Raw genomic sequence first — 25,266 nt, 5'->3', positions numbered from 1 at the left:
TCCCCCATCTCTCCTAAATAACTGCCAGCAGCTGCCTTAGAAATAGGGATTTGGGCCTGGAGCCAGGTGTTTTGACCCTGAGGCTGACATCGTTGCTCAAGAACATTAGCTGTTGGAAGACGTAACATCTCATCCAGCTGTGCAGGAAAATAATAACCGTGATGGAGATGTTTACATAAACAAGGGATGGCATAAATAACAATGACATAAACTTCCTAACTCCTCAAAGGAACTTATAAGTTTGTAATTACTAAATCTTGGGAATTTGTTAAACACTGGTAGAAAACTAATCCAGGGTATTTATGACACAATCAGAGTGAGATCCATTCTGTTAGGTGCTGCACGTGCAGGCACGGCAAGTCATCACAGAGCAGGAAAGACAAACGCTGACAGCAGTTCTCACTGGGGGGCAAAACGCAGTGGCTTTTACTTTATTCCTTATATTTTCTGGATTGGTTGAAACTGTAAAATGAACATATGTTACTTTAATAATCAGAAGGAAATAAGAAGGATTTTAAAAGATGAGAAAGGTATTAAAAAGTATATCCTAATACTTCAAAGAGTTGTATCAGATTTAATTTACATAACTGATAAGAATTTGCTTTAATAAATTATGCTGTATTATGAAAACACAGTGTAGTACATTTTAAGTCCATGATCTCCCCTCCTTACTTAGAATTAGTAGGTCTGATGCCTTTAGGTATGTTTAGTTTCAAATTTTATTTTAAAGGGATTTCTGTGGCATAACATAATACTTACGGTACTCTTACTAAAAATCATTTATAATGGTCAAATTGTAATAAATTTTGCAAAAAGCTCTTATTAAATTTCCCCAAAAATAGAAAAACCATTTTGAACTTAATTATTTCCTTACACTTTCAAAATAATTTAGTGTAAAATATTAGTTTCAAACAAAATTTAGGGGAAATTATAAAGCAACTACAGAATTCTTTATGATATAAGATAAAAATAATTTTTGCAGATTGGCAATTTTTTTTTTTTTTTTTTTTTTGAGACAGAGTCTCACTCTGTTGCCCGGGCTAGAGTGAGTGCCGTGGCATCAGCCTAGCTCACAGCAACCTCAGACTCCTGGGCTTAAGCAATCCTCCTGCCTCAGCCTCCAAGTAGCTGGGACTACAAGCATGCGCCACCATGCCCGGGTAATTTTTTCTATATATATTTTTAGTTGGCCAGCTAATTTCTTTCTATTTTTAGTAGAGATGGGGTCTTGCTCTTGCTCAGGCTGGTCTCGAACTCCTGACCTTGAGCGATCCACCCGCCTCGGCCTCCCAGAGTGCTAGGATTACAGGTGTGAGCCACCTCGCCCAGCCCGCAGATTGGCAATTTATCAAAATGCATAAGTGGATTATAAATATATTCTGGCAATCTGATGGATTTAAAGGCACTTTAGAAGTTGTTTAGTTGAACTACTACAGATAGGACATATTTGAGGAAATCCAATCTGTAAGTCTAATATCAATGACCACTTCTGCTAAAATATGGAAATAACCTATCAGAAAAATCCATTAGCAGTGTGATTAGTTTGATTTCTTCATAAAGATTCTTCTATAAGTTGGGCTAATATCCTGAATCCCTAAAATAGAAGAGAGATACAAATGAATTAAATTAGGATGTTACTTTGGAAAAGTCTGTCATAACTTTAAAAATTCAAACAGAGTATCCACCTGAAGTTGAGATAAGACAATGAAAAGTCAAGTTTAACATCAGCTTTATCTGGGCAGGATGCCATCAACGTCTACTAAAATATGTCGATGGAAATACATCAGACTTCCTGGATTTTCTTTTTGTTTGTATATCCCTCAATATTTTCATTTTCTATGTTATCCACAACACAAATTATCTTGTATATTCGTATACTCTCTCATCTGCAATGCATTCTCTATAATTTCAATTCTCCAACTCTATTCATATGTATAAAGCAGAGGGAACTTTGAAAAGCCTATTTAATGACATAAGAATGCAAGTAACTAAAGAACACAAGAAAAATTTCCATCTCCAAGGATGAGTATGAACTCATCTCAATGTTAATTGCATTATTCAATTTATAGCTCTTCTGTTTGGATTTCCAGATACACAGTCCTTAGGATGTTGTTTCTTTCCTTCTTGTTATTTTGCTTAAAGCTAGATTGTGATTAATTTAAGAATATCATTCTACTTGACCCTGCTGTTACTTTTTTCTTCAGAGAAGGAGACTGATGTCTGTCATGAATTTGTACTTTTGGCTCATGACAATTCCATGAAGTAAGGACAAAGGTTTTCCTCGTAACATGTTGGCAATCTCCCAGCACTGTTCAGCAAGTTGAGAGAAATTATTCATGAAGACAACAAACTTTAATTCCATCTTAGTCTCGTCTGTTTGTAGAAGTCTAGCAACAAAGCAAAATGGGTCTTATGGGAGTTCCTGACTGGTCAATTAATATCTGGTTTTTAGAAACCTAAAATGACATTATATAACGTTCTAATTCACAAAGTAAATACATGCAATAAAAAATGGAGCTGATAGCTTTGTTACTTTGAAGAGACTACTGTACTTACCTCATCCATCTGCTCTGCAGATGCTAAAGAGTAGGACACTCTCACATACGGTCTAGGAGCCGAGTTATCGACATAGAAGCCATTTCCAGGAAGCATTAACACCTAGAGAGTTTATGGAAAATATGTAATGTACCATTAAAGAAAAACTAAAACTTAACACAGGTAAACCTAATGTCAGAGTGGGGAACGATGCTTTAAGTATAAAAGCAGTTAAAGAAATCAATAGAGAAAAAATTTATATTAAAAGTGTGTATGTCATACAATAAATACTAAACATATAGAAACAGGAAAAATCTTTACAATAATTATGGCAAATGCCATCTTTTTGATAATGAATTCACAGAAAATGAGAAGAAAAACACTCAAATACTAGCTTTAATGTGCAAAGGACAGCTCACTAAAGAAACAGAAATAGTAATAAATAAAAACAATGCTTAACCTAACTAGAAAAGTAATACTGACTCAAACAATAAGATACCATTTTTAAGTAATCAAGTTGGAAAGTGCGTTTTAGGCTGGGGCCTGAAAGGTGAGTGTTGGCCAGGCAAAACGTGGGGAACAGCACTTGAGGGAGAAGATACAGAGTCTGAAGGCCCTGAGATGGGAAGAAAATTGGTGCAAAGAGCTGAAAGGAGGCAAGCCACTTAATCCAGAAAGTGAAGGAATAACGATACTCAGTGAGTGCGTGAAGATGTGGTGGCGGGACAGCGGCTGTTCTTGGTGACCACTGTGGCAGACACAGCTCCCTGACTGCAAACTCCACTTCCTCTGCTTCCTGGCACACACACACACGCTCCTTCTCTGGCCTCTTTCTAGTGACATGTGGCCGCCTGAGAGACTTCCATCCAGTGGATGTGAGCTGAAGTCGTGTGTGCGACTGCTAGGCCTGGCTCACAGAGATCTTCCCGTGTGAGATCCACACGGGCTCTTTCCCTTTTGTAGCCATCCTGGAGTCCGCGTGTCGCAGACTGAACAGCAATGAGACGGAAGGACCCAGGCTCTCTGGATCACTGGTGGAGCAGAGTTGCCTGAAGGTCTCATCTTTGAATTTCATGTGAGTCAGAAATAAACTTGCACCGTGTTAAGTCTTTGAGATTTTGCAGTTTATCTTTTATGACAGCATCAGCCAGCACAAGGATGACCTTCAAACGCATTAAGTAGCTGCCTGTGGTTACACAGTATAAATCTGGGCACTGGCAGTGGGAACCAGAGGAGTTGGGAGGGAAATGATTTGGGGAAAAGATCTGCAGGCAGAAGGTGGGTTCCTCTGTCCTCATTAATAATGAAATGAAAGCCATCGTTTCTCCCAATGTGGTGGAAAGGTTTTGGGAGGTACTAGAAGGAAAGAGCTGTACGAGGAGGGGGTGGTAACAGTCTCTCTCTGCAAGATGAACAAGACCTGGGCGAGGGCACTGTGATGAAGGTGGACACTACTGGGACAAGGCAAAGGCACATGCGACAGGACATAAGGACTAAATGCAGGGAACTGAGAAAAGTACAGTGAAACAGAGTCCACATCCTCAGCACCCAGCTCAGAGATACTCACAGAGAGCCACCTGCCAAACATTTCTGATGATAATGCCAGCGACAGAAAAGCAAGGAAGGTATCAACTCGATTTTTTTTTTTTTTTTTGAGACAGAGTCTCGCTCTGTTGCCCGGGCTAGAGTGCCGTGGCAACAGCCTAGCTCACAGCAATGTGAAACTCCTGGGCTTAAGCGATCCTCTTGCCTCAGCCTCCCAAGTAGCTGGGACTACAGGCATGCGCCACCATGCCCGGGTAATTTTTTCTATATATATTTTTAGTTGGCTAGCTAATTTCTTTCTATTTTTAGTAGAGACAGGGTCTCGCTCTTGCTCAGGCTGGTCTCGAACTCCTAACCTTGAGTGATCCTCCCACCTCGGCCTCCTGGAGTGCTAGGACTACAGGCGTGAGCGACCGCGCTGGGCCCAACTTTAAAAAATGACTTTAAAGAAAAAGCATAACTTTGCTTTAGGCTTCCCCATCCCTCATCTCCCAATTTTACCTCTTTCTTAATGGCTTTTTCTTCAATCAGTTGTTTTACATCAGAAATGCCTTTAATTTTAATCCATAAAAACATTCCAGCAGTAGGAACATGCCATTCTGCCAAATCTACAAACAAAACCAGACAACAAATGTCTTCTGAAGGAAGGATTATGGGTGATATCAAGATGCTAAATGGCATAATGTAGTGATTATGAACGAGCGTTTCCAACAAGTTCCTTCAGTGATAGCATTTTAAAAACTGTCATTTTAAGAGCCCTGAAAACTGATGTTCGCTGTTTTATTTTCGAGAGTCAGTGTGCGTGGCGGGGGGTGAGAGGCGGGGGAGACCGAGTCGCTCCCGTGCGCACGTTCCCCAGGGGCTCAGCCTGGGCACAGTGCAGGAAATGCACAGCCTCCCTCCCTCGCTCAGCTGAGCCCACCCAGACAGCACCCCTGGGTCAAGTTTAGAAGAGGATCCTTCAGCTCTTCCTGGAGCCTCCCAGCATCTCAATAAATCCTATCATTTACATATAACTTAGAAGTCCAACGGACTAGAATTTTATCAGAATGTAATTAATTATAAACAGAAGTACTTAAAATTCAAGATTTCCAGAAGCACTTGTAGGCTTTATGTTTCATTGAGTATTAAAAGAGAGAAATCAAGAAGAGAGGATAGTTTGATTTCATTACTGTCTTTTCTAAAAAAGAAAACGTGCTCTTGATTGAAACATTTTCTTTAGCACTACTATGTAGGAGGGAAGTAGAATAGTACCTTTTTTTTTTTGAGAGTCTTGCACTGTCGCCCAGGCTAGAGTGCAGTGGTGTCATCATAGCTCAGTGCAACCTCAAGCTCCTGAGCTCAAGCCATCCTCCTGCCTCAGCCTCCCAAATATCTGGGGCTACAGGCACATGCCACCATGCCTGGCTAATTTTGTTTTTAATTTTTTGTAAAGACAGGGTTGGTGTGTTGCTCATGCTCGTCTCAAACTCCTGGTCTTGAGGATCCGCTTGCCTTGTTCTCCCCTAGTGCTAGGGTTACGGGAGGAAGCCACCACACCTGGGCTAGTACAGTACTCTTATCAAAAAGATAATGATTCTACTTTTATGACGACTTGATAAGCAAAGAGATATGACAGAGAAAAGAAATTAGTATGTGTGGTTTACTATTATTTACATCAAAGGCATTTTAATAATATAATCAAAGCCATTTAATTCATTTGACTTTTTTCTATAACAAAAATGAATCAAAAACATCCTGCAATCAAATTAGCAATAGATAAATGAGGTTAATGATTAGAAGGCAAATATGTTGCGAGGACAGACTATTTCGTCTCTGTACTTTTTAGAAAAGGAGTACATGGCTTGTTTCACAATTGCTCTTCTATTAATATTTGAAGCAAAATTTTGAAATTAGTCTAAAATTTTTGGATATGGACATTACTTAGCTTTAAGTAAGTTATTTGTAGTTGACTTTCAAACTTTTTCTTTACATGACAAATTCTATATAGCAGAGATGAAAATGGTCAAGAAGAAACAGGTTTGCATATTGTGCCTTCGGGGATCACTTATAGGGCACCATGTCCCTGGCAAGAATACTCCTGGGAGGTTTCTTCCCACCAGGACTGTTAATCACATGCAGGGTTCACCACCCACTCACACAGGTGCTACTTTCATCACAAGGGCACTGCACGTTCCACTCACCACCCAACCACTTGTCTGCAGCTGCCAATATTGCATTTCTCTGGTTCCTGTAGAAATCAATAACCCTAGAAGAAGAAAACAATGAAAAGGATGTACTCAATACATTCACTGCAGGAACAAAAAAGGCTCTGGAGTCCAGGCTGTAAGGATTTGTTTTCTGTCTTAATGGAAATGTTGACTACTTGATAAGAGAACAGAGTGTATTTGCTTGACTTATCATCTGGTGATAAAACTTTTTACTACTGTCTTTCTTCATTTATTGTGGAATAATTTTAAAATGAAACTTAAAGGAAAGTCCATTTCTATGTAAAATATGGAAGCTAGAAGTAGGGGATGTAGCAGGATCAATCTTTGTGATTAGTTGTCTGAAACATGGTCATCATCTGCAGGGTAGAACACTCAGGATCAAAGAAAACAGCACTGACATGACAAGTCACTGGTCTGGGAGTGAGGATACCCCATCTCTCCTTATTTCTGAACGGCCTAGGAGGTACCACATTTACATAACTAAAATAACTCATCAATGCACCAATATACTCATTATTTAGGCAAATTATGTTTTCAGTCATGTGTCTCTCATGGTTGATTATTAAATAAAACATTCATGTGTATGCACAGTTTACCCTCTCAGTCAGCTAAATAAGGGAATGCTAGGGTGTGGGGATTTGGGATTGCCTTGAGCGTGGGCGGACTGCTTTCAAGCCATCCCTGGGACGCTCCTGAAAAGACTTTCTAGGTGAAGTGCGAATAAAGCGAGTGGACTTTTGACTTCTGATAGACTATTCCTCGTCTGTCTTAGGGTTAGGAAGGAAGAATAAACAACCAACATTCTGGGTGATCTGTACTACGTCCACTGGGCTCCTATTTTGTTCATGAATGTTTTAACAGATGATTCAATACCTGTGTACGTGAGCCAGGAAGCCCTCTTCTCCCCACTGCTGTAGGAGCTGTGATATCATGAGCTAGAGTAAATAAAACAATAACAAAAGTCATGGTTCATACCCTAAAAATTTGATATTTGCCAAAGGTAAAAGCAAGCCACTCTTGATTACATGTAAAGCACCCTAAGATGTACTAAGCTAAACCTAGCTTATACAGTGATTTATAATCAATGTTAATTAGTAACAATGACAACAATAGTAAAAATAATAAATATTTGTATAATACTTGTTATGTGTCAGGCACTATCATAAGATACTAATATGTGTTAGCTAATTCATTCTTTATAAATTTCTACTTCACTAATGAAGAAATCAAGGCACAAGGGATGACCTTCCCGAAGTCACACAGTTGGTCACAGAACTTGGATTCAAAGTCAGACTACCCTGTTCCACATCTAGGCTATTAATTACAATACTATACTCCATCTGTAAACATAAAAAATATATGGTGTACGTATATATATGTATATATAGCTATATATTTAGAAACCTTCTATCTAAAACAGATGTTCTAGATGTTATAAATTGACAATCAACTTCTACTTATAACGATAGAAAGAATATGGAAAAAATCCCCAACTTGGTAAAACAAGGGGACATCTGCACTTGATGGAATGTATAATATCAAACAAGTGATCTAGTCTATACAAACTTCTCTATTCTATTTATATTCTTACAATTTACAAGGTTTTGTTAGGGATGTATACAATAATGTCTCAAAGCTTGTGAGGAAATTTATATGTTATGCAAATTAATTTTACTTTAATTAAAATATTAATATATTCCATCCAATGTCTTTAGGAGAGGATTGTACATGTGCAATGAAGGCAAACAATGAGTCAACTGAACAGGTTGGGAATTCTTGCTGCCTATTTTTTATTCTGATATGATTAAAAAAACTTATATCCTAAATTGTCCTTACCTGGTTAAAAGTGCTGGGGTGCAACGATGACACTTGTGTGTGAAGAACAACTCTCTCTATCAGCGGTTTTGGACCAGTTAAAAACCCTATTCTCAACCTACACAAAAACAGAAAAGACACAATCCCAATCCCACATTAACAATTAATATGTATCACTGTCTTGATTTCATTAGGAAGAGAGTTGTGCCCTGGGGAGAAATAGATCAGACAATTTTAAAAAACTAAAAAGACAAACTGCATTTTATTTCCAATACAAATTTAAGCAGAAGAGTACATTAGAACAAGTGTGACAGCACATTTCCAAAAGTGCTCTCTCACATGATACCAAAAGCCCGGCCAGTCCCACTGCAACTTTAGATTAATGGCCAGTGTGTCTGACCACTGCAGAGCAATACAGAGAGAAAAGGCCTATATTAACACTAATGACCAAACTAGTGTTTCAAGGCAAGTGGAATAGAAGCATCTTCAGTAAAAAGAATTGTGTGGACTCAAAGATGCTGAGGTACAGCGTCTGGCTCGTTTCGATCGAGCCTCACGGTAGAGACACGGGCCTTACCCGGCAGAAAGCACTTTGGAGAAAGAGTCAGCTCTGATGACTCGCCCGTCAACATCCATGGAAAGAAATGTTGGTGCCCAGGGCTTAAAATGAAAACACAAACAAACAAAAACACAACTGTTGGTTGGAGAACCCTGTTAGTCACTGTATGATTACTCTGCATACCGAGGGGACAGGGCATGTTTTTGCATGACAGTAGCACGAGTATTCTCTCACCTTTATTTCTACCCTTTAACATGGGACAGGAACAGAGATGCACATTCTTTCATAAGCACCTGCCTGTCCCCATGGCTTTTTTGCCAAACACACACACGAGGCCCCTTCATTGGCTCCAGATGCCATTATTAGACATTTAGAGCAACCTCAAACAGGCCCTCCTCGCCACAGAGGTTGAAACCCAGGATTGACAGACTTAAAGGAAGAAGTCAGGAAAGACAAGTTTGCACAAGACCAAACCGTGGAGGGCCAGGAGCATTCGCAACTGTGCAGGGAGAGACGCTGATCCTTAGGGCCAACGGGAAAGATGAGATGAGAATGAAGATGAGAAATGGAGTCAACAGCACATACTGACTTCAATATTTACTTCAAGAGGAGATACAAATGAGAACGGGGGTTATGGGCACAGTGACAGTGGGAGTGTGAGTACAAAGAAGTGATGTTCTGGCAAATGGTATAGAGAAATCAAGAGTTTCTTTCTCTTCTCCATATATTTAAAGGGGGAACAGAATCCATGCTCAGTTCTTTGCGGTGAATGTTCTGTGCTGCCCTGAGAGCAAAGGTGTTGAATTTTGAGGAACTGGTTTTCTTACTGCAACTACTGTCTATTAGAAAACAACAATTGTGAAAAATAGGGTACATATATAATATAGGGAGAATGAATGTAAAAGCCCATTATTCTGCAGATAAGATCCAGGACATAAATGACAGGGTGGCAAATACGTGGCACGCTGCCTGTGATGCCCCTTCCTATGTCTGTCTGCAAGGGACAGCACTAATCGAACACAGTCCTCTTTCTGCTTCAGCTTGAACACAGCTTCCTAATCCTTCCCAAACACTGCTCTAGGTAACCACTCCCCAGACTCTGAAGTTGACACCCAAGATGAAACCCACTTCACATCCCTGGGATGACACTGAAGGAGCTATGAACTAGGGTGTGGAGTTCAAGAAGCCCATCAGCCCTGAGTCACTCTTCGTCCAAATGCATGGAACAGAGAGGCAGCTACTATACTGAAGGTAAATAATGTCTGGAAGGAGCAATAATATAAAAATTGAAAGATATTAATCCTGTGATAAAACCGGAAGACTGAAAATGAAGTGGTAGCAAATTAATCTTAATTGATTTAATTTCAATGTAAAATAGATTAGCTCTGACCCAGCAGCCAGGCTAGTATCCAGTGCAGTGCAATAGCCTTCAACAACTTATCTTCTAATAGTGACATGAGTTCCATCATCACTTACCTTGTCAAACTGGACAAAATAGTACGGATCATCTTCTATTATGAGGAAATCATATTTTCTTGCAAGCTAAAAAAGTTAAAGCAATATATGTGTTTCTTAAGTAATATATTTCTTAAGAATTATCCAAAATTAAAGTCATTTGGAATCATAATTCTTTAACATCATAACTGTGCTCAGTCATTTATTCATTCATTCAAGAATTGAATGTCTCCCGTCCTAGACGATGAGGATAAAGAGGTGAACAAGGCACTAAGGCCCTTGTTCTCATGGAACTTAACACTCCAGTGGGCAAGACAGAATAGACATAAGCCAAGGGACACGGAGCAGAAGCAATATTAGATGGGTGGTAAAAGTGCTGGGGAGAGCACTACAACAGGTGACATTTGAGACAGAGAGTGGCAGGGAAGTTATTTCAGGTCCAATCACTGGGAAGCCCTTCCTGACCAGGCAATACCAGAGGTCAAAATGACAGGAACGATTCAGCTGTGCAAATACCAGGGAAGAGAAACCTAGACTGAGGGACGAGTGAGGGCAAAGGCTCCTGTCTGAGCAAACCACCTGGCACGTTTAAGGGCCAGAAAGGCCAGTGTGGCTGCCCCAAGTGGGCTGCAGCAACAAGGATACGAGATAAGGCCTGAGAACAGACTGACCTTGTCACACAGCTTTGCGAGGCAGATAAAGGAATGTGGACTTTGTTTTAACCACAAGGGGAAGCCACTGGAAGGCTGTAAACAGAACCATGAGCCTGGCCGTACCCTGACATTTCAACAGGGGAGGGACGTGACTGGTTAGGGACCAGGACGGAACGCAGCAGGGTGCAGTGGGCATGGTGCTGTAGGAGTCCAGTGAGGGCGGGTGGCAGCTTAGAAGATGGGGACAGTGATGGGGGTGGAGAAAAATGATGGATTTGGATAATGTGGTGAGTCCACAGGGTGAACTAGATGTGGGGGAGGAGAGAAGGGAAAGAGAGGAATAAAGGGGAGCTCCTCACGCTCACACTGTGTGTGGGGTTGGGGAACGTGAAGGGTTGTGGATTAGAGGTTTGGGTGGGCTGCGGGAAGTCTGTTCTCTTTTGGCCTCGTTAAGTTTGAAATGCCTATTAGACATCTGTGTGCAAGGATCAAGTGGAAAGTTGGACACAGAAGTCTAGAGCTCAGGGAAGAGTCAGGCAATGCGGCAGTCGTCACTTACAGAACTCGGCCAGGCTGTCTGGGGCAGGTATGTAAACAGAGAACTCGGGACAGAGCCCAGGAGGGTATAAAAAATAAGAATAAGACAACATTTGAACCTCCAAATTTTCCAAGTAAAAGGAACCAGATGAAATGTTTCTTGTGATCCCACTGCACATGACTAAATTCTATATAGTTTAACATGGGCTTGGTATTTATTTTGAAAAGTTATTTGTAGTGAAGGCTTAGGGAGCACAGTCAGGTACATAAAACAGACTTTCCAAAAGGCACATTTCTCTTATTTTTCAAGGACTTCTGTAGAGCTCAGCATAGGTTTGTTACTTTAAAAAAAAAAAAATTATGTTTATGAGGAAAAGCTAGGCATCACAGGTACCTCAAAGAGATTTTACAAAAGAGCAGCATGCCTGTTATTTTTAAAGAATTCTTTGTAACCTGATTTAGGTGGAATAGGAAGCAGAAGAGGTAAGTTAAAGACACAAATATAAAATAATGAAAATCAAACTTGGGGTGAAATGTTAAAATATGTCATAAAATTTACTATCAGGCCAACAATGCTATTTTTGGTATTAAATCACCAATTAAAAGAAAAGAAAAATCTCATAATTAACAAAAGAGTAGAAATTTATTGCATCTAAATTGGCATAGATCACTCCCTTTTATGATAAATTATCTTCCTTGAAAGCAAGAGGCTAATAAGAGAGGGAACTTGCCGTTTTTCTTCTAAAACTCAGCAAGAAACAGGAAACATAATTACATGTTAATACACATTCTTTTAAAATACCTCATAGATTTCCTTTTTGCGGTCACTTGTCAATGAGGTTCCAGAGGGGTTGTTGCCATTTGGGACAGTATAAAGAAATTTGGGGGTGTTTTTCTTGGGGTTCCTTGAATCTTCTGGCTTCCATCGGGAAAGTGTTTCTCGGAGGGAGTCTGGAATAATCCCGTGTTCATCACTGGCAACGTTCATGATGTTGCAGCCCAGAGGCTGCAGCTGTTGGGCCCCAAAGAAAGCACAAGAGCCAGACACCATCACGAAATGTCAGCACCGTTTCTTTTTTTTTTAAATACTAACCAAGAATGTGACCTTTTATACCTTAAACATGTCAACCTGCACTCAGCTCTAAGCTCCCAAGGGCTGAGATGACGTATTTTACTCTGTTGTTCCCTGGGGTGGACACATTATTGATCAGAAACAGCGCCTCTCCCTTCCCAGAGGAGGAAGCCACTTCCTCGCCCCAGTTCTGTCAGGCTTGGCCGTGTGTCTGGCTCTGGCCATACGTGCTGGGCAGAAGGGTGATGTGTTCCTGCCGAGCCGAAGCTTTGACACCCAGCTGTGGTTCTCTCCCCTCCCTCTGCTCTAAGACTGGCAAGGCTCTAGACAGGGCTGCTTCTGTCACCTTGGGGCTTGGAACGAAGATGCCACGGGACAGAGCTGCGGCCCTCTTGTGGATGTGTCGTGTGGGAGAGACAAACCTTTGCAGCTGTAAGTCACAAACGATTGAGTGTACTGGAGTCATTTGTTACACAGCGTGCGCTAGCCTATTCTGACTGAATTCTCTTCATAAGAAGAACTGGTTCATAAAGCAGGTGTTTATTAATGAATGTCTTTTGACAGAATTAATGAATCAATTGACGCATCTGTTGTACTGCTATATAAAATAACTACAAGCAGGGGTGATATTGAAAATATTTAGCAAGCAGTACAGCACGGGCACATCAGACAGGGACACAGCTGGAACAGGGTCCTCGAGGCCCCCTGCTGTGCCAGCCGTACTCTGGGTCATGTGAGGTTCAGGGTGGTCCTAGGAGGGGGCCAGGGAAGCAGGGTGGTGGTGGGACAATGAAGGGGATGGGCAGCCATATTTGTAGACACCAGATATTTATAGGTATTACGTAATCTTCAATATTACGAGTTTAGGAAAATAATTATTAATAGTATCCAATCAAGAAAATGCAATTATTTTTAGTTTTTTTACTGTAGTAAAATACATGTAAGAAAAATGTTGCCATTTTAACCATTTTTAGTACAATTCAGTGGCATTAATTACATTCATAACGTGTGTGGGTGCATCCATCACCTCTACTTCCAAACCTCTTCATCACTCCAAACAGAAACTCTGTGCCCATTAAGCAATAACTCTCCATTCTTCACTCTGTGCAGCCCCTGCTAATCTCTAATCTATTAATACTTCTGTCTGTATGAATTAGTCTATTCTACATATTTCATGCAAGTGGAATAATACAATATTTATCCTTTTGTGTCTGGCTTGTTTCAGTTAAAATAATGTTTTCAAGGTTCATCTACAGGTAACAGGTATCAGATCTGCCTTCCTTCTTACAGCTCTATGATGTAGGTCTATGCCATGTTTCATTTATGTTTGGGTGGCTTCCACCTTTTGGCTGTTGTGAAAAATGCTGCAATGGGCCGGGCGCGGTGGCTCACGCCTGTAATCCTAGCTCTGGGAGGCCGAGGTGGGTGGATCGCTCGAGGTCAGGAGTTCGAGACCAGCCTGAGCAAGAGTGAGACCCCGTCTCTACCAAAAATAGAAAGAAATTATCTGGCCAACTAAAAATATATATACAAAAAAAATTAGCCGGGCATGGTGGCTCATGCCTGTAGTCCCAGCTACTCGGGAGGCTGAGGCAGGAGGATCGCTTAAGCCCAGGAGTTTGAGGTTGCTGTGAGCTAGGCTGATGCCACGGCACTCACTCTAGCCCGGGCAACAAAGTGAGACTCTGTCTCAAAAAAAAAAAAAAAGAAAAATGCTGCAATGAACATTTATGTACAAGTATTTGTTTGATTCACAGTTTTCCATTCTTTTTGGGTATACACACCACGAGTGGAACGGTGGATCACATGGTAATTCTATGCTTAATGTTTTGAGGAATAGACAAACTGCTGTCCACAGTGGCTGCATTATTTTACATTTCCACCAGCAATGTACAAGGGTTCCAAATTCTTCACATATTCAGCAATACTTGCTGTTTTGTGTTTTGTTTTTGATAACAGCCACCCTTGTAGACATAAAGTAGCATCTCATCATGATTTTGATTTGCATTGCTCTATTTTTTTAAAAGAAATTTTTTCCCCTAAGCCTCAGTCTTGCAAAATAATCAGACTGCATGTACAGCTTTTATACAGTGATTTGCATTTCTCTAGTGGCTAATGATGTTGAGCATCTTCTCAGGTGCTTATTGCCATTTGCATACCTTCTTTGGAGTAATGTCTATTTATGTTCTTTGTCCATTTTTCAACTGGATTTTTTTTTTGTTAGTTATAGGAGTTCTGTATATATTCATGATTTTAAACTCTTATCAGATATATGATTTGCAAATATTTTCTCTTGTTCTGTAGGGTGTTATTTTGTTATCTTTTGATATACAATAGTTTTAATTTTGAAGTCTAAATTATCTATTTTTTGTTGTTCTTGCTGTGTTTTTCATGTCATATCAAAAAGAATTCATGATGAAATCCAAGGTCATTATGATTTGCCCTTATATTTTCTCCTAAGGGTTTATAAATTTTAGCTCTTACATTTAGGTCTTTGATCCATTTTGAATTAATTTATTATATGGTGTGAGGTAAGGGTCCAATTTCTCTCTTTTGCATGTGGAAATCCAGTTGTCTCAACACCATCTGTTGAAGAGATTATTCTTTCCCCACTGAATGGACTTGGCACCCTTGTTGAAATCAACTGGATTTATGGGTTTATCTCTGGACTCTCAATTCTATTCCACTGGTCTATATATCTATTCTTTTGCCAGTACCACACTATTTTGATTACTATAGCTTTATAGTAGCTTTTAAAATTGGGAAGTAAGTCCTCCAAATTTGTTCTTTTTCAAGATTGTTTTGGCTATTTGGGATCCTTAAGATCTGGTATGAATTTGAGGATCAGCTTTTCTATCTGCAAAAAAAGGCTGTTGGAATTTTGATAGGAATTGCATTAAATCTATAGATTGCTGAGGGTAGTACTGACATCTTAACAATATTCAGTCTTGAATCCATGAACAGGGGATGTCTCTCCATTCATTTGGGTCTTCTTTAATTTCTTTCAACAAAGCTTTAGAGTTTTTAACGTACAAGTCTTTTGCCTTTCTTAAATTTATTCCTAGTTATTTTATTCTTCTGGATGCTATTATAACTGGACTTGTTTATATATTGCTTTATAAATTGATTTTACAAAGATAACATAAAACTTGGAAAATAAAAAGAATCCATGAAGTTAGAATCAGCAGAGCACAAGGCCATCTCATTCAATTCCCCTACTCTAAGCTAGAGTTCCTTTACAGTATTTGTATTAGGAGGCAATCAGGAGTAACTCTGAGCACCTGTAGTGATGGGCCAGGCTTTGCCTCCTTACAAGGTCAGTTAACACCAAGGGTTAGTTGAATTATTATTCTTAGTTGAGTTATATTGAGTTGAAACTGTTTATCTGGGATTCCAGTTCTATCAACCTAAGGTCATATACAAATAAATCTAATTCTCCTGACACATGGCTTACTTTTTTTTTTTTTTTTTGGAGACAGTGTCTCACTTTTTTGCCTGGGCTAGAGTGAGTGCCGTGGCATCAGCCTAGCTCACAGCAACCTCAAACTCCTGGGCTTAAGCGATCCTACTGCCTCAGCCTCCCGAGTAGCTGGGACTACAGGCATGTGCCACCATGCCCGGCTAATTTTTGCTATATATATTTTAGTTGGCCAGATAATTTCTTTCTATTTTTTTAGTAGAGACGGGGTCTCGCTCTTGCTCAGGCTGGTCTCGAACTCCTGACCTCGAGCGATCCACCCGCCTCGGCCTCCCAGAGTGCTAGGATTACAGGCGTGAGCCACCGCGCCCGGCCTACATGGCTTACTTTTACATATTTGAGGACGTTTCTCATGTCTTTGTTGAGTCTCTTCTATTTGGGGAAAACAGCTGCAGTTCACATAACCATTCATCAGACGGTGTGGTTTCCAATTCCCTATTCACTCCGACTACAAGTCTCTGCATGTGGTGCAGTCTGTGGACACTTCCATCCTAAAGCAGAGTGTTCCACAAACATCATTCCCCGTGGTGAGTTCTGAGCAGAGCACAGCAGGAGAGGATGATCAGCTTCCTCGTTCTGGCTATTACAGACCCACTGATTAACACTGGAGTGGAAAGTCCTATCATACAGCATGAGTTTACAGTTATATTAAACTGACATATAACATGGTTGTTCTTAGGCATATGGTAACGAAACATGGTAATGAAAAAATAAGGTTTTTGCAATTTAAGTTATATTTCAAGTAAAATATTAAAGAGAACTGGGCACGATTTTGCACAACCTAATTTTAGTGCCTATACATTTGGCTTTTAAAAAAGAAATATATGAACCAGAGGGTACAGTTTACATATTTTGCATATATCATTTAAGATTCTCCTATTTAGAGATGAAAGATGCTATTTTATTTTTCAGTGGATAGATAATTCTAAAAGTGCAATAATTTCATCTTATTAATTATAAGAGCTGCCTTTTATAAAAATGCATACTCACAGCTTGAAGTGTTCCTGCATAAATAGGTTCATTTACGAGGATATTATCTCCAGGGTTAATGATCATTTCAAACACCTAACAAAAGAAGCACAGGTTAGCTTGCTAGTAAACTGAGGTTAGTACTGTCTTCAGGGTCAGAACCCCTTTCTTCATTTTGAATTTGCATGATTCTAGAGTTGGAGTTCGCAAATTTTCAGTAAAGGGCCAAACAGTAAGTATTCTGTAGGCCACAGTGTCTCTGTTGCAACTACTCATCTCTGCCTCTACAGTGAGAAAGCAGCCACAGACAACACATAAATGAATATGACTGGGTTCCAATAAAGCTTTATTTATAAAATTTGATGAAGAGTTGGATTTGGTTCTCAAGCCATAGTTTCAAACCCCTGTTTTAGGGTAAAGTGAAAAAGAACATAACTGGTTTGTCTCCTAAAATCCATTTTTTCCTTTTTCAAAATTTATTAAATGTCTACTATAAGCCAGGCTTGCATACGGTACTAGAGATAAAATGACGAGCAAAATGACGTGTTTCACACTCTCATGGAGCTGCCAGTCCATGTGAGAGCCAGACACTAATGAAATAACTACCCAATAAACGCACAATTCAAAGCAGTGGCGAGTGCTATTAAGCACAGACACACAGGCTATTGTGCATCGTTGTAGGAAGACCTGGGCACTCAGGGACTCAGGGAAGGCTTCCCTGAGGAAGGGACGCCTTGGCGTAAGTGGTGACGATGGTGACATTTTGGGAAACGTAAAGAATTCTGTCACTTGAGGCGGAGTGTAAAGAGGAGAGTGGGGAGATCAGACAGCAGACGGCAGAGACCATGCCGTCGGGCACTGGAGCCAAGGGTGGCGAGCAAGAGGTTTAAGGAGGAGGGGGGAGGGGGTGTCGCATTATCAGACATGCATTTTGAAAAGATCTGGCTGCTGCACGAAAGAATAAAAGAAGGGCGAGATTATACATGGAAGGTTTGGGAAGTGACTGCCACAGTCTGGGGACATTTGATGAGGGTCATGTGAACAAGAGCTGTAACGGTGGAGTTTTAGAGAACAGGGAGGTATTTAGGAAATGAAAACCAACAGAACGTGATTATGGACTACAGGGCAGTGAGGAAGAGCAGGTGTCAGGAACGATGCTGGATTTCTGGCTACTGAGAATAGACAGATGGTGAGGCACCACTGCCATTCACTGAAATTCAGAAACAAAAAGTCCACATCTGAGAGAGATGACGAGGAGCTGTTTAGTGTGAGCAGCCTTTGAAAGATCCTGTGGTGGTGTCAGCTGGTCAGAGGGAAAACAGATCTGGAAGGTGTGGAAGGTGCTAGCACACGGCTGATCACAGGAGTGTGGATGGAGGTACCCAGGCAAAGTCTACAGATGCAGGATGTTCGAGGCCTGGGCCGTAAGGAACCCCAGTAAACACTGGCTGGGCAGGGGCACTGCAAGGGAGGCAGGGCAGGGGGGTTGGGGGAGAGCCAGCCAGCCCGGTGCTGAGAGCCGGAGGAGGAGAGTGCTTCAAAAAGGGAGGGGAGGTCAACAGTGTTCAAGGACATTTGGAGGTTAAGTAAGAGGTTTGACAAAGTGTAGGAGATTGTGTGGACAGTATGATGCCCACTGACACCAACAGAGCTAGGCAATAGATTTTTCCAGCTTATATCAAAGGGGTCTGTTATTACTAAATCGTATGTAAGTCACAGAATAATCCCTTCTCACCTAGCAATGTTTTATAATCCACACTCAGTTCGACCTCTTCTTGCTATCATTTTAAACAACCTACATCTCACAACAAACAGAAGGGCCATTATCAATTGAGATAAAAGATTTGACTTTGTCCCCCAGCTTGGACTGTGATGTTCAATTTACCTTTTCCTCATGAGCTTTTGGCACTGTATGACAAATAGTATCCTCCTCTGCAAAGCAGCTAATTGATTTGGTTTTTACAGAACATCCTAAGACCAAACAAATCACTAGGGCGACATATGTCTTATCAACAGATCAAACGGAAACCTAAATACAGTTTGCCCTAGAATGACAGGGGTTTGAGGTGTGCGGGTCCACTCATGCACAGTTTCCTCTGCCTGATCCACTTCCATGAATGAATGCCAAATATATTTTCTGTTCCTTTTGATTTTCTTAATAACATTTTCTTTCCTCTAGCTTACTTTACTATAAGAACACAGCATGTAATACATATAACATGCAAAATATGTGATAATCAACTGTTTATGTTGTCCATGAGGCTTCCAGTCAACAGTGGGCTATTAGCAGTCAAGTTTCTGGGAAGTAAAAAGTTATACGCAGATTTTCACGTGTGTCAGGGGTTGGCACTCCCAACCTCCACCCCTAGATGTTCTAGGGTCAACTATAAATACATTTTCATGTAATGGAGGATATAGTAATTTAAAATATCCTAAATTAAAGGGAGGGCTCCTTATCATCTGGCAGCACCGTTTGATGACGCAGACAGAAACATAGGAACCCAAAATACCATCTATTCTGGAGAACAAAGTGGAGGAAAAATTAAACAAAATTCCTACTAAGGCCCCTGTAATTAGCATGTTGTAAGTAACGAGTTATTGAGTATTTGGCCAGCCATGCTGTGTTCCTTCTTTGATACGACTGGTGTTGTGACAGATAAAGAAAAAACTGCCTTGAGCATCTTTCTGGAAGAAAAAGTTCATAGTATACTTTCCTAAAAAAAGAATTTCATTGAAAAAGACTTTTTTACATCACTCTATAGAATCACAAATGTTCTCTTCAAGCAAAAACTCACACCATGCTAATCCTTTTACTTTTCCTAATTAAATACAAAAAGGATATGGAATTTTTTTTACTTATTAAAAATCTTTAAAAATATTTTTATTAATATAATCCATTATTGTTTAATAATAACTTTATTAAAGTTCATTAACGTGAATTAGGTAACAGTTTTCCCATTTCCATAAAAAAGAAGAAAAAGAAAGCTACTCTGGCTTAAGATAAATAACAGCCACATTTTAATCTAGATGTGAGCGTGCATATAGAGAATCTTTGTCCAGGAGTAGTAATTCTTGAAAAGGAAAAGAAAAAATGACATAAAACGGAGGACCACAGGTGTGGTCTCTTTACTGTGGGGACCACCTGGTGGAGGTTACCTCTGTGGACTTTCTGCAGCCCAGAACGGAGGCAGGTGGAGTAAGTGATGGGGGGGAGGAAGGGAACTGGCCCAGAGAGAGAGAAGTCAGAGTCAGAGACGTGTAAACAGATCTCGAGAAGGACAGCCAAGACGGGGACAAGATACCAACAGTGGTGAACACAGATTCCAGACAGACAGACATGCAAAGGGGTAACATTTTCATCTCAGCAGTGTGAGGATATGCTCTTTCAGGAATTTAAAAAATACATTGAAATTTCGTAACTACAGGCAGAAATCAAATGTAACCTGTATCTTTAATCCAGATGAAACTAAGCTTCTGGTAAAAGGTGAGAATTCCCTTAGGGGGCTCTTGTTTTAATGACTCAGAGATCTGGGTCTTGATCACATGCTCTGTATTTAGGAAAAATCAGGCTGGTGAATGATTTTTACGAGCAGATAATTTTTGAAAGTCCTTGTACTCACAATGAGGGAAACTAGGGGAAACACTGACAGACTTTTGTGTACCCCACGCGCACACACACAGGCCCCCCCATGTCTCATCGTACAGTTTCCTGTTTGTATTTATAAACATATTTCATTCTACACATAGGCTACCTTTTCCTTTCTGTCTTACCTTATAAATTCCTTCTTGGCTGCCATTCGTGACACATATGTCCATTTGTCCTTGACTGGGGGGATAGTGGACGGTGGGAGGATTATGCAATTTTACTTGTAACTGTTTTAGCCAGGACAAAAGCTCTGGAATTCTAAAGCATAAAATGTAAAACATAAAAATCATAGTAGGAGTAGGCAGGAAATAAATGGTAGTTTTATACCATGCATTTTATACATTCAATTAAAAAACTCTTAAATGTTTTTTGCCAGTATTAATATTCCCATTTAAAAGATAGGCAATAGATTGAGACATTAGGAAATTTACATAAAGGCAATCATTTAATGAATGAGCTGAGATTTGAGTTATATGTTTCTTATCCCAAACCTGAAGTCTTTCTTTTACACTAGAGCATTCACTGCATAATCAATTCTTTGTTCATTCTAGGAAGATTTCTATGGGTACTAAAAAAATTCAGACTCAATAAGTTCTTTGTACCGTGGAAAGAAAAGCACATATATGTAAATATATATATATTGCATGATTTATATATATATATACACACACACACATGAATAACATATTTTTCAATCACAGAACAAAGAAAGATTTAATAAAGTATAATTCATATACTTTCTATAAATTATCCTTTATCATCGGAAGAAGATCAAGTAAAGAAAGTGTTAAGATTTGTATTTCAGCTTGCCTGTAAGAAATTAAAGACATTTGAACCTATGAGGGCAATGTGTGTGTATACCTGCTTGTTTAGAAAGGGAACATAATTATTTAAAAATTTGCTGGAGACTTAAAATCTCTGCTTCCTGGATCACACATTGCCTTTCTCCCAATGTGCTTCTCCACCCCTCCTCACTGTTTCAGACTCAGCTCAAATGGTCCTTCCTTCCAGAAGCCTTCTCTGACTCTCCCAGTCACTGAAGGCTGAGAAGCAATCACTGAGGAGCATTAAATATCCCTCTTGCCCTAATTATTCTTTGAAAACTCTTCCCCAAACCTTCCTAGCCACTGAACACCCAGTTTAAAAAGACACAAGCCACCATATCCATGGACCTTAGAACCTTTCTCATGAAAATGAGCTAATAAAATTCTACCATCTATTGACACCTACCCAGCACTTTGAGAATACTGAAGTGCTCTCTTCATCATCTCTTCCCCAAACTGGATGGTCTTTCCACCTTCCACAGTGATGGCAGCTGTCTTAAAGGGGAACGTGTTTGGATTGGGTGATCCAGTACTCAAGTAGATGACCGATTTTAAGTCCTTGCCATATACATCAACTACGATAAACACGGAAGAGAAGAAACACTTTCACTGAAGATTGTTACAAAGGGAGATAGTTAAGTATGCATTATAGTCAATAAAACTATAAAGTTGAACAATCTGTAGTGATAGAATGTGCTATGATGTAATTGTTAGTGTCCCTGCAAATTCCTATCTTGGAACCTAATACCCAAAGTAATAATATTAAGAGGTGGGGCCTCTAGGAGGTGATTAGGTCGTGAGGGCTCCACCCTCCTGAATGGGATTAGTGTCCTTATAAAGGAGGGCTGAGGGAGCACCATTGACCCCTTAGGCCATGTGAGGACACAGGTTCCCCCAACTACCATGTGAGGGTGCAGCAAAAAAGCTCTGCCAGTAAGAAACAGGCAGTCACCGAACAGAGAATCTGCTGCCATCCTGATCTTAGAGGTCCTGGCCCCCAAAACTGTGAGAGAAATAAGCCTCAATCGTTTATGAATTACCCATTTTATGGTATTTTGTTATAGCAGCCTGAAACGACTAGGATGGAATGCTAGTCTAAAATAAATACACAGAATAACTTTTTCTGGGCTGCCTCACCGGTGGAGAGTAAAGAATGGAGATGACCGAGGAGAAGACAGAGGGATCAGGAAAACAGCCAGGGCCACAGCAGCGGGAGCTTCTCCTCCACGTAGCCCCGACCTGTCCGTCGAGCCTCGGGGCTGCCCCTTCCCTCCCATTTCCTGGCGCTGCCGCCGCCGCCCCCCAGGAAGGGGCTCTCCTGGCAGCGGGACGCGCCCACAGCAGCGCCGGCCTCTGCCGACCCCTGCCCGGCCGCACCGGCAGGAGTCCCCTCCGTCCTCTGAGGACAAGGGCTGCGCCTCCTTCACTGCTGCGCGCACAGCCCGGCGCGGAGGGGACAGGGGCCCGGTTCTCACTCATGGTGCGGATGGGAGAAGGCTTCCTGGCCGCGCTCGCCGCCGTGACGAACCGCGCGTAGTTCATGTCTCCGACGGCCACGCACGCGCCGCCCTCAGCGGTCGGGGCTGGAAAAGCCAAACAGCGCGGTCACGGTCCGCCCGGGCCGCGCTCGGCCTCGGGGTCCTGAGGGGCCGGGCGGGTGGCCGGGCCGCAACGTGGCCGCGCACAGGGAGGGTCCGCTCCTCGGCCCGCGACGCCCGCCGCGCGCCGTCCGGTCCCGGGTCATCGCCTTTGGTGTGCGGGGACAGGCACGGTCGTGTGGCATTTGCAGCCCCAGACCGGCGTCTGAATCAATTCAAAGCTGCTTAGATTGGTGACCTCGTAGCCGCGCGCTACCCCGACGCTGCAGCTCCGGCGGCCCAGGCTCCAGCCGGGATCTGGGCGGCGCTTCCGGTGGGGACCGGAAGTTGCCGTGATCCTGGTCCTCGCGCCCCACCTGGCGGCCGCTGGGGGCGTTGCAGCGCCTTCCTGGGCACGGACTGGCAGTGTGGCCTCCCTGCCCTTGTGGCTTGGAGTTTCCGTCTTTCATTAGTAAAACCATAGGCACTGCCCTGGGAGGCGACCCGGCGACCCGGCTGAAGGGCAACATCGCTTTGTCCCAGATCTGAGCAGTTCAGAGTGTGGGTGGAGCGCCTCCCTCTGAGGGTCTCCTCAGTGCTAGTGTCGCCTCTGCCACTAAATTTTCTGACCTTTCGTTATGAAAAATTGAGGTGAAAGTGTGTATCCAAATCTTTTTGCTCTGACACCTTGCCCTCTTTCCTTACCAAATAATCTCCCCTCTCCAAGTGTTCCGTCATTTCTTCTTCCCGAATCACCAAAATGGAACGGGCAGGGTTCTGTGTGAGCACTGAGTGAGAGCAGAGCTTGAGACAATCAAAATCTCTTTCCCTCTCTTCTTAAAAAAGTTTTTTATGGGAATAAAAGAGCCATTTATTGTAAGAAATTCCTAACTGGATTATTCATTCAGTAAAAATTTGCCGAGTGTGGAAGTGGATGAGCATTGACACTCTGCCAAATGGCGCCCTTTCAAACATAAAGATGGGTTGGTCAAGGAGACACTGCTGTATCTAGGTCCCGGGAATGAAAAGGATGAGATAACCCAGACAAATCTTTATGCCAGCAGCTGAATAACAAAAGGGAATATTATTAGCAAAGCTGCTGGAAATCCAGGAGGCAATATAGCTCTGCAATCAGAGACTTAAAGTGGTTGAAATCCCACTTGACACATAGAGAGGCTGAATGGATTAAAAAAACAAGAGCCAACCGTATGTTGTGTGTAAGAAACACACTTCACCTGTAAAGACATATGTAGACTGAAAATAAAGGAATGGAAGAAGATATTCTATGTACATGCAAATCAAAAAGGAGCAGGAGTAGCTATATGTCTATCAGATAAAATAGATTTCAAGACAAAAAATGTAAAAATAGAGAAAGAAGGTCATTATATAATGATAAACGGGTCACTTCAGCAAGGGGATGTAATAACTCTAAATATTACATAGAGTTACACCCAACACTGGAACACTCAGGTATATAAAGCAAATATTATCAGAGCCAAAGGGAGAGACAGATCCCAATACAATAATCACTGGAGATCTCGATACTCCACTTTCAGCATTGGACCACAGATATTTTTAAAAATGCAGAAATAATTGAGTACTTTCTTTTCCAATCAATGGTAACACAATTTAAGGAACCCAAACAAAATAGATTTAAGGCTATCCAATGAACCCTTAAACAGTTTGCTGAATTTTCTATGTGGCTGCCCTGGAGTTGGCTGGTGAGATGATTGGGGGAGCTGACTGATGATAAGCTGGGTGATGATTCAGGGGAGGGAGAAAGGCAGGGAGGCGGCCTATCAGGGCAGGCTAATGGAATGCAGGGACTCTGGGGGTGTGATTAGACAATACAAGACAGAATATAGCTAAGGTGGTGGAAAAGGGACAGGCAAGGGTTAAGTTGGGAAGAGCTTACCAGTCAATTAGCAGCTGAAAATGGAAGGTAAAATTGATGGCCAGAGAAACCAGACTTTGGATTTTTCAGGTGCAAGAGCAGGAGGAGTTCTCTTGAGGGAGGTAAGATAAATGAGCAAAGTTCACAGCTCAGTGTAACTTTTTTAAAGACTTGGTTTAGCATTGCCTGAGGATAGAATTAAAGGTGCCAGATTCTTCTCTAAACATTTACTGAGTTCTTTCTTTTTTTTTTTTGAGACAGAGTCTCACTCTATTGCCCAGGCTAGAGTGCCATGGTGTCAGCCTAGCTCACAGCAACCTCAAATTCCTGGGCTCAAGCAATCTTTCTGCCTCAGCCTCCTGAGTAGCTGGGACTACAGGCATGCGCCACCATGCCTGGCTAATTATATATATATATATTTTTTTTTAGTTGTCCAGATAATTTCTTTCTATTTTTTAGTAGAGCTGGGGTCTCGCTCTTGCTCAGGCTGGTCTCGA

General features: G+C 41.4%; 1 protein-coding gene and 1 non-coding gene across 7 annotated transcripts; both read right to left on the bottom strand.

The window, feature by feature from the left end:
- Positions 1 to 1,255: 1,255 nt before the first annotated feature.
- LOC123638698 (kynurenine/alpha-aminoadipate aminotransferase, mitochondrial-like) lies at positions 1,256 to 24,881 on the bottom strand. 6 transcript variants are annotated; one of them, XM_045552506.1, is made up of 14 exons: positions 24,791 to 24,881; positions 22,774 to 22,881; positions 21,705 to 21,873; positions 20,600 to 20,732; positions 16,850 to 16,924; positions 12,112 to 12,321; positions 10,141 to 10,206; positions 8,683 to 8,765; positions 8,127 to 8,223; positions 7,164 to 7,225; positions 6,264 to 6,328; positions 4,582 to 4,688; positions 2,557 to 2,658; positions 1,256 to 1,594 (listed from the first exon to the last, which is right to left on the bottom strand). In XM_045552506.1, exons 2-14 carry the CDS (start codon positions 22,838 to 22,840, stop codon positions 1,553 to 1,555), a joined length of 1,278 nt encoding a protein of 425 aa, XP_045408462.1. In that variant the 5' UTR covers positions 22,841 to 22,881; positions 24,791 to 24,881; the 3' UTR covers positions 1,256 to 1,552. The 6 variants fall into 6 exon arrangements, with proteins under 6 accessions (XP_045408462.1, XP_045408467.1, XP_045408466.1 ...); XM_045552511.1 differs by lacking the exon at positions 24,791 to 24,881 and adding an exon at positions 23,581 to 23,665; XM_045552510.1 differs by lacking the exon at positions 22,774 to 22,881.
- LOC123639058 lies at positions 14,423 to 14,495 on the bottom strand. The gene has a single exon (XR_006735625.1). It is a non-coding gene; the product is annotated as a small nucleolar RNA SNORD60 (small nucleolar RNA).
- Positions 24,882 to 25,266: the final 385 nt, after the last annotated feature.

This window comes from Lemur catta, chromosome 5, assembly GCF_020740605.2.
Source record: "Lemur catta isolate mLemCat1 chromosome 5, mLemCat1.pri, whole genome shotgun sequence".
NCBI lineage: Eukaryota > Metazoa > Chordata > Mammalia > Primates > Lemuridae > Lemur > Lemur catta.
The sequence above is the reverse complement of the archived record's forward strand: the minus strand, read 5'-3'. Positions and strand labels throughout refer to the sequence as shown.

Excerpts from the sequence above, each read along its gene's own strand:
- LOC123638698 (XM_045552506.1), bottom strand. The coding sequence starts at position 22,840 with ATGAACTACGCGCGGTTCGTCACGGCGGCGAGCGCGGCCAGGAAGCCT. Across the intron at positions 20,733-21,704 it reads CAGTATTCTCAAAGTGCTGG|AATTCCAGAGCTTTTGTCCT; the intron begins GTAGGTGTCAAT and ends TTTATGCTTTAG. Across the intron at positions 2,659-4,581 it reads AAAAAGCCATTAAGAAAGAG|GTGTTAATGCTTCCTGGAAA; the intron begins GTAAAATTGGGA and ends TAAACTCTCTAG.